The sequence below is a fragment of the Panthera onca genome, chromosome C2, assembly GCF_046562875.1.
Source record: "Panthera onca isolate mPanOnc1 chromosome C2, mPanOnc1 haplotype 2, whole genome shotgun sequence".
Taxonomy (NCBI): Eukaryota; Metazoa; Chordata; class Mammalia; order Carnivora; family Felidae; genus Panthera; species Panthera onca.
Window position 1 is genome coordinate 58,210,316 of NC_138347.1, and position 13,121 is coordinate 58,223,436.

General features: G+C 42.9%; 1 protein-coding gene across 5 annotated transcripts in view; it reads left to right on the forward strand.

Annotated features, from left to right (window-relative positions):
• Positions 1 to 13,121, forward strand: part of PLCXD2 (phosphatidylinositol specific phospholipase C X domain containing 2) — a 50,445-nt gene that overhangs the window by 30,979 nt on the left and 6,345 nt on the right. For all 5 annotated transcript variants that reach the window (XM_081796577.1, XM_060640066.3, XM_060640065.3 and 2 more), the window contains 2 exons: positions 353 to 813; positions 6,026 to 6,267. In XM_081796577.1, the coding sequence (XP_081652703.1) occupies positions 353 to 813; positions 6,026 to 6,267 (703 nt within the window). The remainder of the gene's footprint in view (positions 1 to 352; positions 814 to 6,025; positions 6,268 to 13,121) is intronic.

Here is a 13,121-nt window from a genome sequence, read left to right on the forward strand (position 1 = left end):
AATTTATTTCCCCAGAATAGCTTTCCTGAAATGAAATTACTGGATCAAGTGGTATGAATATTTTAAAGCTCCTCTTTCTCAGCATGTTTCTAAGCAGCTCTCCAAACGGGTATTTATTAATTCACCTTCTGTGAGTAATATACGAGAATTACAGCCATATTCCACGCTTAACAAGCTGCTAATAAGACTACATGACTTTTATTTGTGCTTATAGCAAGCTTGGAAAGTTCTGCAAGTGTTCATTTACATTTTTTGTGTGTATTTGCTAATTTTGAGCTGTTTCCTTATCAGCTGGCTTATTTTTCCCAGCTCCAGTCTCAACCGCTTTTCTCACCTCTGTTGCTTTGCACAGGCTCACATGATTCATTTAGCTACTGGGTAGATGAAAAGTCCCCAGTGGGGCCTGACCAAACCCCAGCCATCAAACGCCTCGCCAGGATCTCCTTGGTGAAGAAGCTAATGAAGAAATGGTCCGTGACTCAGAACCTGACGTTCCGAGAGCAGCTGGAAGCTGGGATCCGCTACTTCGACCTACGTGTGTCTTCTAAACCCGGGGATGCCGACCAGGAGATCTACTTCATCCACGGACTTTTTGGCATCAAGGTCTCGGATGGGCTGATGGAGATTGACTCATTTCTTACACAGCACCCCCAAGAGATTGTCTTCCTGGATTTCAACCACTTCTACGCCATGGATGAGGCCCACCACAAACGCCTAGTTCTCCGGATCCAGGAGGCCTTTGGAAACAAGCTGTGCTCAGCCTGCAGCGTGGAGAGCATGACGCTGCAGGCCCTGTGGGAGAAGAAGTGCCAGGTAAGCGGAAACAGACATGCTTGCAAGGGCACGAACGTAAGTCTGTCTGCTTTTTATTTTATTTTTCACCTATTTTGAGAGAGAGAATGTCCAAGCAGGGGAGGGGCAGAGAGAGAGGGAGAGAGAATCCCAAGCACTGCCAGCATGGAAGCGACTTGAGGGCTCGAATTCACAAACTACAAGATCATGACCTGAGCCGAAATCAAGGGTTGGACGCTTAACCGACTGAGCCACCCAGGAGCCCCCCTTCTCCCTTTTCTATATCACCAGCTGGAGGGCAGCTCACCCCAGAGCTCTTAGGCTGGAGGGCAGAGATGATTTGGAGTGTTCAATGTACACACACCAGTTCCTGGGCGCTTGTGAACTGGGATTGACACCTGCCAAGTATTTACAATTTGCTTGGCAGACTGTTAGAAGCATCTAGGTTGCCTTTGAATGGCCTGGCCAGAACCAGCGCACAACAGTGTGGTGAAATTGGACCAGTTGGTGATTACCACTTTCTTTATCTCCCATAGAATCCCATTTTCAGGCTCCTACTTCCCCTCAGGGATAGGCCGGTCCATTCTGCCTCTACCTCAATGTCAGAAAATCCCTGCATTAGCTGACAAAGCATGTAAGTGATTCGACTCAGAGGCTTAGCATTTTAAAAGGCTCCCTTCACAGATTTGGGGTCATGGCTGGAGAGAGTTAAGGAAGGAAGAGCTCAACAAAGGGATCCAGGCTGGAGAGAATTCCTAGATCCCTTAAGCTTAGTAGAGCCTCCAAACTAGGCTTTGAGGAACGTCCAGAAAAGGAATGTGGGCCTCAGATATATGCTGCTCTGATCCCACAGGATGATAGATAATGGGAGAGGGGAGCTTCAGGAAAGGTCAGCCTCCCATTTGGACTATCTTTAAAAAAAGAAAAAAAACAAGTCCCTTTCATTCACAGCTGCTCACTTACTCCTACACGCACATCAACCAAAGCATCTTAAAGAGGCAGTTATTTTTGAACTTGGGGAAGAGCTTTTAATTAAAAATCAATTAAAGCTTTTTCACTTGCAAATATTTATTGAACACCCAAGTATGTGCCAAGCACCAGTCTAAGCACCTGAGATAAATTAGTAAATAAAACAAAGATCCTTGCCTTCATGGGGCTTTCATTCAGGTGCAAGGAAATAGATCATAGATCATCATCATAACAAAACCATTACAGAAAATGCTACAAAGGGATGCAAGCAATGAAAACAGAAAGGCAAGTGTGATTAGGAGGAACCAGCGTTCTGTGGGTTGGAGGGTCGATCTCAATTGTAAATAGGTTGATCAGGGTAGACATTCGAGGGAGTTAATCGTGTGGACACTGGGGGAAGAACTTTGCCAGCACAGGAACCAGCCAGTGCCTGACGTCTTTGAGGAGAAGCAGGGGCACGGGGCTGAAGAGCAGAGCAGCGAAGATCAGAGCCCGTGGGTGATTGGTTAGGTACTCCGGCTCTCACTCTGAGGGAGGAAGGTTGTGAGAGGGTTCTGAGCACAGGGTGCTGTGCCCTGAATTACACGTTAATGGAGTCTCTGTGTGTGTTAGGAAGAAGCCAGGGGTAGGAGGGGAACCGGTGAGGAGAGCATTGGTAGCAAGTGGTCAGATTTGGAATCTACCAGAAGGTGGAGCCGACAAGGTTTGCTAGTGGACGGGATTCAGGGTGCAAAAGAAACAGGCTTCAAGGTTGCCTCCCAGGTTTGGCCTCAGTAACTGGAGATGCCAGGTGGTTTTGCACACCTATAAAAGGGCTAAATAAACGTCTGACTCCACAGAGGCTAATGAGTTAACTCTTAGTATCTCTTAAAATTTCTCCAAACCACTTTTCCTCGCTGAAACTTTGTGATAGTTTGCCAAATATTTATCACACCTCTGCCCCTGAACCTAAGTTGATATTTTTTCAGACTCTAAGGCCTAATTTGGAGAGATTTTTCTCTCAGTGGAGTCTCTCTTACGATATGAAATAATAGTAATAACAATGTCACCTTAACAGCTAACATTTATTGAGCCTCTCTGCTCCGTGTTTGGTACATGGATTGGCACATTTAATCCTCTCTGCAGCACTATGAGGTAGGTGTTTGTTATTATCCTCATCTTATAGATGAGACTTACAGAGAGGCTAAGCCTCTTGCCGGAGAGAACATTGCTAGTGAGTGGCAAGAGCCAGGATTGAGCCGCAGCCTGCCTGGCTCCCCAGAGCTCCCGCAGCTTCTGATGCCGTCCCAGCGCCGTTCCCTCACCTTGGTGGTTTTCACAACAAATATCGTGGGTTACGCTCATAAAAACATGTTCTCCTTATCCATGAGCCCCTATTATCAGAGAGTCACAGAGAGTTAGCAGAATGGAAGAAAGGGCTAGAGACCTGTAGGAGGGCCTTTGAATTTGGGATTCAGGTAAGAACAAATCTGAGTAAAGCTAAGTTTGATAATCAGATATCTGTCATAAATATGGATTTAATACTTTGTGCCCAGGGAGTATCCTGGATGGAATGCCTTCCTGCATACGAAATTGTTTGGAAGTCTGCAAGAGTAACAGGTTATCTTCAGGAATACTGACTAGGACGGACAGTGAATTTCTAGCAGCAGGGGGACGAGCTATCCTCATTTTCAAGTATGGGCTAATCTGTGTCTTCCAACTACCACACACCTCAAATTACGAAGGGAAGAGATTACGATGACATATCAGAAAAAGGGAGCCTGTCATCCATTTGAATTGGAGGATCTCCCTGTTCTTCGCTTCCCGAAGTTTTCCTTGCTGTGTCTCTTCTTAAAACCTAAACAGAGACCTCACAGTCATCAGTCACCTACCCTGTGCTGGTGGTTAAACTTTAAATATTCATTATGTAATGAGCTGCCTGGCATGTAACCCCCTGAGTATTTTATCACTACAATTTAATAGCACGAAGTGTACTACCATTCAGTCAAATTTCATTTACCCGACAGTTACGTCCCAGCTCACTGATACATGTGCGTAGCGGCTATGGGTTTTGAGGTACAGTGAATTAGAAGATTTATTCTACAATGTGGCAGTATTTCGAATCTTAATGAGAAGGTGGGAGTACATAACACTCCTAAAATACAAAACGACCGATATACAATTGCAGGATAAAACTGCCCTACCTGCACTCTATGAAGAGAGGGGTTTGTAATCAATCAATTGAAAAATAGTACATAGCATAAATCTACAGCCCAGGGGCCGCCAGTAAAGGACTCATCAAAATAAGAGGAGGTCAATCAAGGAATAATTCTCAAAAGAAATTCGATTTCAAATCTGAGCCTCAAGAGAAACCCTGAACATAAATTGCTGAGCTGGAAGGGAGAGAAAAATATAGCAGGGCAATGGAGGGAGGCAGATGCGAAACACAGGCCCTGGGGCAAGAGTTACTGCCCTAGAATTCCATAGAATAAGGTTGGTTTGCTAGGTCAGCCTCCTGCTGTCAGCAGAAATTCTCCCTATAACTCTTAGGGTCAGATTGCTCAAGAAGTCTCTTGAGGAAAGGCATAAAGCCCCTTTTGTACAATTTGTACTCCTTACACCTTTTCCAAGGCAGACTAAAGAATAGCATGTTCCTCTTATCCCCTGACACTGCTCAGGGTCCAGGCAGCTCTGAAAATGGCCTGCCGGAGAAGGATCGCACAGCCTCCCGCCTCTCCCACAGTCCATTTCCAAGGCCAGCTTTCTCCCCTTCCCCAGGCTGGAGACCCCAGCCTTCCAGCCAGCCAATTACACCGCCAGCGGGAAATCCTCCCAATCTCCCAGGCAATCTGCTTACTATGAGCCTGTGATTAACCTCATTAACACACGTGTTTACCACAGGCATCATTAGCAGTCAGTCAGACATTACTCAACACCATTAAAAACAGCAAGAACAACTATTTGCCTGTTGGGTGCATCCAGCCTGGTGCACCCTTGCTCTAGGCCCCCAGGAGCAGTTGGTCAGGCACCTTAGTCACTAGCTAAACACACTGCAAAGGAGACACACATTCATAGCCTTCCTTCTTGGGTGCCTGGGGGATTATGCTCTCGGGCTAGCTATCTGAGGATTGCGGTCCAGGGAGTGTAAACACGCTGGACATTCCTCCAGGAAGAGATTACTGGTGCCTGGGAGCAGGGGGACTCTATTACTTCTAGAAACCTAGGCAGCAGAGCTCTGAATTGGGACAATCAAAATAGCAATTCCCTGTCCCTCAGCTGCCTCTCAGAAACTAATTAATGCTGTGACTGTGGCTTGCTAATTATTTTCAAAAATCACTACCAGTCCCCAGAGGCCCCGCTGGAGACTCATTGCCTCCTGGAAGTCATCCCTGCCTGGAGTAGTGCCCTCCCACGCCCTCGTGGGAAGGGTTATTTCATTCAGTCAGCTCGCACTGTTGAAATTCTAGGCACTCCCAGATTAGTTCAATGTGTTGGTCACAACCCCAGGAGTGTCAGTTTCACGACCGTAGGAGCCATAACTTGTAGACCGCGCCAGCCACAGGGCTCTCCATCAGGGGCTCAGAGCCCCAAGGGAAGGGGCATGGGTAGAATTTAAGTAGGCTGTGAATTTGCATGGGAAAAATCTACATATTTGTTCCCTGTCACCTTTAGCTGAAAATTAGTATACTCATCGACAACGAGTGCAGGCAGTCAGCCATAGCACTATCGGCCGTACGGGTGACTTTGTCCCCATAGAAATCACAGCTATTTCCATATTACGTTTCAGTTATTTGAAATATCACTTAAATTCATCATTAACTCAAAATGATGGAACTTAGTGCACTTACAACAAAATACTTTTATTTAATGTGAAGCATATACATTAATTTATTATAAACTTAATAATATGTTAATAGCTATATTTCACTCTTAATAATTTCTTTTGTAATCCTATTTTATTTTATACATTCATTTAAAACATAATCTGAGAAGGGGTTTGGGATTTTGTCATACTTCTAGAGGTGTTTGTGACAAAAATAAAGCTAAGAATCTTCAAGTCATATACAAGTACTTAAACCTTTGCTTACTGATTTTTCTAAATACATATATAATATATATAATATATAACATATTATAATTAATATAAATATATATTAAATATAATGATTTAATTTCTATATGCTTGTATTCATTTGTCTTTAATCCTAGCAATCAGGACAAAGCAGGGAGTTAACACTCAGCTTGTTCATAAATTGCTCTCCTTTTTCTGTTTTGAATGTTTCAGGTTCTTATTTTCTATCACTGCCCCTTCTACAAGCAATACCCCTTCCTGTGGCCCGGAAAGAAGATCCCAGCGCCCTGGGCAAACACCACAAGTGTGCGCAAACTAATCCTCTTCTTGGAGACCACTCTGAGTGAGCGGGCCCCACGGGGCTCCTTCCATGTCTCTCAAGCGATTCTCACGCCCCGAGTGAAGACCATCGCCCGAGGCCTGGTTGGTGGCCTCAAGAACACTCTGGTTCATAGGTAAGAGTTTGCTTCCTCTAACTTGAACACTGACAGTACAGAGCCTGCTTGGGATTATCTGTCTCCCTGTCTCTCTGCCCTTCCCCTGCTCGTGCTCTCTGTCTTTCTCTCTCTCGAAATAAATAAACATTAACAAAAAAAAAAAAATTTGCTTCCACCCCAGAAGTAAGGTTTAAAAAAAACAAAACAAACTTGATTCTCTTTTGAATCAACAGTAAAATTGTATAGTTTGAACATTTAGAATAATGACAAAACAGAAAACCTTATATTTGAAAAATCTGTGCATTTGAGGTGGTTTGCATTAACTGTGGCCAAAGGATCTCTGAATACTTTGTTGGAATATACAGTATACCGTAACTACTCTCCGAACTTTGATGCTAAGGCAAAGCACTTTAAGCCAACGGCACTCTGTTCATTTCTGGCACGTGGTCACACTGTGAACTTGCCCTGCCCTTGCAGCCGGCCCAAGTACTCACTCATTTAAGAAGCATTAAGTGGGGCGCCTGGGTGGCTCAGTCGGTTAAGCGTCCGACTTCGGCTCAGGTCATGATCTCGCGGTCCGTGAGTTCGAGCCCCGCGTCGGGCTCTGTGCTGACACCTCAGAGCCTGGAGCCTGTTTCAGATTCTGTGTCTCCCACTCTCTCTGACCCTCCCCCGTTCATGCTCTGTCTCTCTCTGTCTCAAAAATAAATAAACGTTAAAAAAAAAATTAAAAAAAAAAAGAAGCATTAAGTGAGGCAGCTGTGCTAGGTGCTAGGTATGCAGAGATAGCCTGGCACGGTTTGTCCCTTCCATAGTGACCATGAATCTTAAGAAGCAACTGAGGATGCCACCTGCACTGTCACAGCTTGAAATACTTCCTCAGAGCACAATTTATTCTCACTGTACAATTAGGTAGGAGAAGCTCCAGATACTTATATACACACACACGCACGCGTGTGTGTGTGTGTGTGTGTGCCTATGGATATGGACATGGATAAAGGGAATGTTACAAATACATTTGGATAACAGAGCAACCGTGTTATCCAAGCTGAGGAAGTGTTGGGGTGATAAAGGATATTTACAAGACTCACTTTGGTTCCTGAGTTCCAGGTGGTAAGCACCAGCGTTTACATAGAGAAAGGTTCTTCCAAAAATGTGTCCCTGCCTGCTTGGTTCTGCGTTTGGATAGCATCATTCCAGATAACAGGAGTTTACCTGGCAGGAGTTCACATAGCAGGGAGCACCTGCACTTTTGTTCGCTGCTGAAAATTCCTATGTTGCCTTATGTTGGCCATGAACAAAACCAGAAACCCTTACTTTGTGACTCTATTAAGTTTTGACTAAATTACTTGTGCTGAACTTGGAAAAGAGAATGTCATAAACCAACGATATATCTCTGAAAGACCCAGAATTACAAACTTTCTTTTTTTTATAATATATGTTCATGTATCCACACTATTTTCCGCATGCATTTGGTAAATTTATGGATTAACATTATTTATTTATTTATTCATTCATTCATTCATTAGTCCAACAAAGATTGAGTACTTGGGAGGAGCTAGGTCTAAAGATACAAGGTAAACAAAAGATAAATAAATAAAATACACAAGGTAAACAAAAAATAAAATAAAGATACAAGGTTAACAATATAGTCTCTGTCCTCATGGAACTTAAGTCTATCAGGAAAAATAAACATGTACATTTCTATAAACATTGTGAAAATAACTATAATAAAGCCTGTACCAGGAGCTGAACTAATAAGGGAGAGGAAGTATTTAAAAATAAGGATACATTATATCTGCATACTGTAACTCAGAATATGAATTACCTTCTTACAGATGTTTTCATTTCATTCTTAAATTAAGCCAGCCTCCAGGTGGGCATATTGTCTAGAGCACATTGTTGTCCCCATTTCAGATGGGACTCAGTAAAGTTAAGTGACTCGGACCCACATAGCTGGTAAGGGTCAATACTCTGAGACTCTGAGTCAATACTCAGAGTTAGGGTAATGTTGCCCTTTTCCATATTTACCACTGACTTGAATATAGCATATTTCATTGCTCTGCTCCTTTCTGCTCCACTGGCCTGTAATTGTCTTACTAGTACCTGAATCTGGTCGTATCTTCTTGATTACAGCTGTGAACCCACAAAGTCACAATGTCTTGCATACTTGTCAACTCCTAGAACTTTAATCTGGCTGCAAATGAAGCACAAAAGTCTTGACCTTAGTAGTAATGATGGCGGCAAATGCCCAAAGCCAAGAGATCCTAGTGTGCCGAGCCCTTGCCCACTGATAGCAAGCAGGTGTCTCGAGACTGGAAAGACACTTGGGCCTCTCCACCATGCTGGTCTCAAGAATAGTACATGGCAGCAAGCATTGCCAGGCCTCCACATCCACAGACGGGAGAAACTCAGTCAAGAGTTTGTTCCCAAACCCCCAGCATGACATGCAGCTGTTATTTTCTCTGGGCAGTTGAAGAAGCATAGCCAAGAAGCAACTCCAACATGCCAAAAGTCTGTCCTAACTAAGGTACAAGGGTGCTGTCAGACTGGTCCTGGGCACTGGTTATCAGCTGCACCAAGAGGAAAAAGATCAGGTATATTTTCCCACAAATGTAGAGGTGCCTTTTTTTTTCTTTTTCAGTGGGAAGTTAACCTAACTCTTGGGTGAAATTTTGGACCTGAGATCTTGTTTGCTATGGTTCATCACCCTGAAAGGAAGCCATGAAAAATACAGCCATTCTGACTGAATTTCTATGGTAGTTGCCCCTAGATTCTTAGAAACCTTGGACTCACACTGAAATCAACTGGAAAAAAGGTTATGCCTAAGCCCAAGGACAGAGCAGCCATGAGGCCATAGAAAGGGACACAGACTGAAATCAGACGCCTGAGACTGAAACCTGACTTGGTCCCTGTTATGGGCTGAATTATGTGCCCTGGAAATTCATATGTTAGAGCCCCAGGCCCCAGTTTCTCAGAATGTGACTGTATTTGGAGGGTCTTTAAAGAAGTGATTAAGTTAAAATGAGGTCGTTAGAGTGGGCCCTAATCCAGTCGGACTGGTCTCCTTATAAGAAGAGGGAATTTGGACAGAGAGACTCCGGGGATGGGTGTGCTCAGAGAAAAGCTGATGTGAGAACACAGCAAGAAGGTGGCCATCTGCAAGCCACGGAGACAAGACTCAAACCAAACCTGTCAACATCTCAGTCTCAGACTCTAGCCTCCAGAACTGGGAGAACATACATTTTTGTTGTGTAAGCCACCCAGTCAGGCGTTTTCTATGGCAGCCCTAGCAAACTAATGCTGTCTCTTAACAGGTGGCCTTGGACAAGTTTCCTGAGGTCTCTGATCTGTCCCTTTCTCGCCACTTAAAGAGGATTAGTAATACTGCACAAAACTGTAGAATCTTACGTGACAATGCCTACCACAGTGCCTGGCACAAAGTAGGCATGCCAACTCTACCTGTAGAGAAACCCAGAAACGGAGAGGGCCAGCGTTGTTCCCAGTGGGCTTCAAAGGCAAAGGGAAGTTTCTAAGCAACTGCTCTGCTCGTGGGGCCTGGTGCTTCACAGGCCTATCAGCAGTATCTGGCTCACCCTTCTGCACTGATCCCCCCTTGGTAAATAAAGGCCAGGAGTTCAGAAAACAAAGCAGTTTTTCCTCACAATGAGTTCTACATTTTCCTGTCGTTGTACGTAATCCTGGTTATTTGATCCTTGCCTTGAGGAAAGGTTGATACGAGCAACCTGAGGCTGACACAGAGCTCTTTGTCACCGGAGACCGCACATTTCCCACATTTCTCTGCTCAGGCTCCAGGGATCCCCTGTGGTTTGGCTCCGGCTGGAGTCACCTGGAGTTGCCACCAAGCCTTTAATTCTCATTTTCCCATGGTGACCAGAAGATGGCGCCAGCATTACATACCTAAACACTGACTGGCAGATTATCATTATTTTTTAAAGTAAGCTCTACACCCCACGTGGGCTTGAACTCACGACCCCGAGATCAAGGGTTTCATGCTCTACCAACTGAGCCAGCCAGCTGCCCCTGACTAGTACATTTTAAAAAGAAGTCTTGAATGGATCAGGCTCTGGACTGCAGTGGCCTTCCTGTGGGCCACTGTATGTATTCCAAGCCTCTATCGCCAAGGGAAGACTATTTGTGGCGCTTTGTTCTCGGCCTTCAAATATCTCTACCCTACACTCTACCATCTATGATTCCTTCTCTCGTGCCAAACACTTACATGGTGCTTACTATATCCCACGCGTAGTTCCAAGCACTTCACATGTATTACCTTATTTAATTCTTCAAAACTCTGTATGAAGTTAGTAGTATTATTATCCCCACTTTACAGGGGGATAGACTGAGGTGCAAAGAAATTAAATAAGCTGAGGTCAAGTTGAGGTTATTAAGTCTTCAGGAGACCCAGTTAAAAATGTAATTACTCATGTGATCGTGGTTTCTTAAATCCCAATTAGACTACTAATATAAAAATGCAAATTGACTTATGAGATGCGTTTTAGCCCCTGGCCAGTTATCAAGTCCACTGAGTGAGGGAAGCAACGCAGGACTGACCATCATTGTCACGGTAAGAGGAAAAGAGAAAGGAAGGCAAAATGGTACCGAGGTCTCGATAAGGTTGTCGAGACTACGGAGAGGTTAGGAAGGGCAGCTCTGAAAGAGAAAAGGAAAGGAGAAGATGACAACCAAGGACAGTGTCACCACAAGAGAAAGAAGTCCACTAAGATGAACTTATTTTCAATTTTTGCCTAGAGCAAATTCTTCCTAAAAAATCCCCAGTCCCTTAACCAAAACGTAAGCCACAGTTTTTGTCTTCCTCACGGTCTTCTCAGCTTATCAGGTATTCAGTGAGCTATTTTTCCCATGATGCAAAGCTATGAAGTTTCTGTACCGCCCATGATATTTCCATTTCCTGCTAATACAGAAGGCATCACATTAAATTGTTGTCATTTGTTTATGTCACTAAATTGTGAGCTGCTTTGGACAAAACATTCTGGCTATCACATAGAAAACCCTCAAATTGTAAAATGTAACTCACAGGCTGTGTTTGTGAGACCACTGAGTAAGCACTGGTCCATTAAGAAGCCACACATACTCCTGGAGTAACTGTATATCCAGATGGGAAAGTGAACCCTGACCACCTCCTTCATACCATACATGAAAATTAGCTGGAGGTAGATCTTTGATCTAACAGGAAAGCTAAAACCATAAAGCTTATAGAAGAAAACAGGAAAATATTTTTGTGACTTGGGACTAGGCAAAAGTCTCCTAGATAGGTCACATAAATTATAAGAGAAAAATTGATGAGTTAGACTCCATTAAAACTAAGGAATTCAACTCACCAAAATATGCCATTGAGAAAATTAATAGGCAACATATGGGCAAGGATAAAATATCAAAAAGCATATCTGAGAAAATACTAGCATCTAGAATATATAAATAACTTCTACAGCTCAACAATTAAAAGAAAAAAGAAAAAAAAGAATAGGTAGAAGAATTGAACAAGAACTTCAAAAAGCAGACATACAAATGGCCAATAAGCACATTACAAACTGCTCAGCCTTATTCTTCATCAAAAGAATGCATATTGAAACACTGTTATATATCTTTACATACCCACTAGAATAGCTAAAATTAAAAAGACTAATCGTGCCAATGTTGGTGAGGCTCTGAAGCAACCAGAAGTCTCATATTTTGTTGCTGGGAATATATAATGGAACGACCTCTTTGGGGAAAGATCTGGAAGTTTCTTATAAAACTAAATGTAAACCTCCCGTATAATAAGGCAATTTCAGGTGTTGGTACTTATCCAAAAGAAATGAAAATAAGTGTTCACAAAAAGACTTAGATAAGAATATTCATAACAGTTTTATCCACAATATCTAAAAACAAGTAGCTTCCCATTTATTCATCAATAAGAAAATGGATAAACAAACTACTATGTTCATGCAGTGGAATACTGCAGTGATTAAAAAGGAGAACAGACTACTGGCGTATATAGCAACACAGATGAATCCAAAACCAGAATGCTTAGTCAAAGAACCTCACACAAAAAATACAGAGTGCGTGAACTTGCATGAAGTTCTAGAACAGGCAAATTTAATCAACGGTAGGACAAAAGTTGTGACAACTGTTGCCTCTGGGAGGATGGGGACAGGGATTGATGAGGAAGGTACATGCAGGAACCTTCTGGCCTGCTGGCAATGTTCCTTGTGTACCTTGACATGGGGTATGTGTTATGTGTTTACATTTGTCACAACTCAACTAGGTTACATGTAAGATTTGTGCATTTTTTTTTTTTAGATTTGTGCATTTTATTGGATGCAAGTTTATGTCAAAAGAGAAACAAATTAAAACAAATATTGAATCCTCCTTAATGAGATGCATACTGAGGCGTTAGGACATGTGTGTAGATGTGTGCAGTTGGAACTTGTCAAAAATGTAAGATGTTTTGATGGAAGGATAGAGTGGTGGGTCAATGGACGGTTATGTGGCAAGTGCTGTAAAATGTTAGTGCTGGAAGCTAGATGGTGGATGCACTTACTATAAATTTATTTCAGTGTTGCAATCAATATGTTTGCAATTTTTCATGTTAAAAATAATTAAAGAGCCTACCAATAATTAGGTCTTGATCTTAGTCTTTCAAGGTCCCATTGACATGGCTGTCTCTTTGGTGCTTGTGGCAAATAATCTTGTCTTCCAGCGCAGAAACCTTGAAAGTACAATTCTCTGTTGGAGTTGACATCACTCCATCCCTCAAAGAGATATAAAGCTTAAACAGATGAACTTCTGGGGGCTTGTGCTTTTATTGACATACTTTTGTTACATTAATGGAAACGTCTTATTTCTGTTTC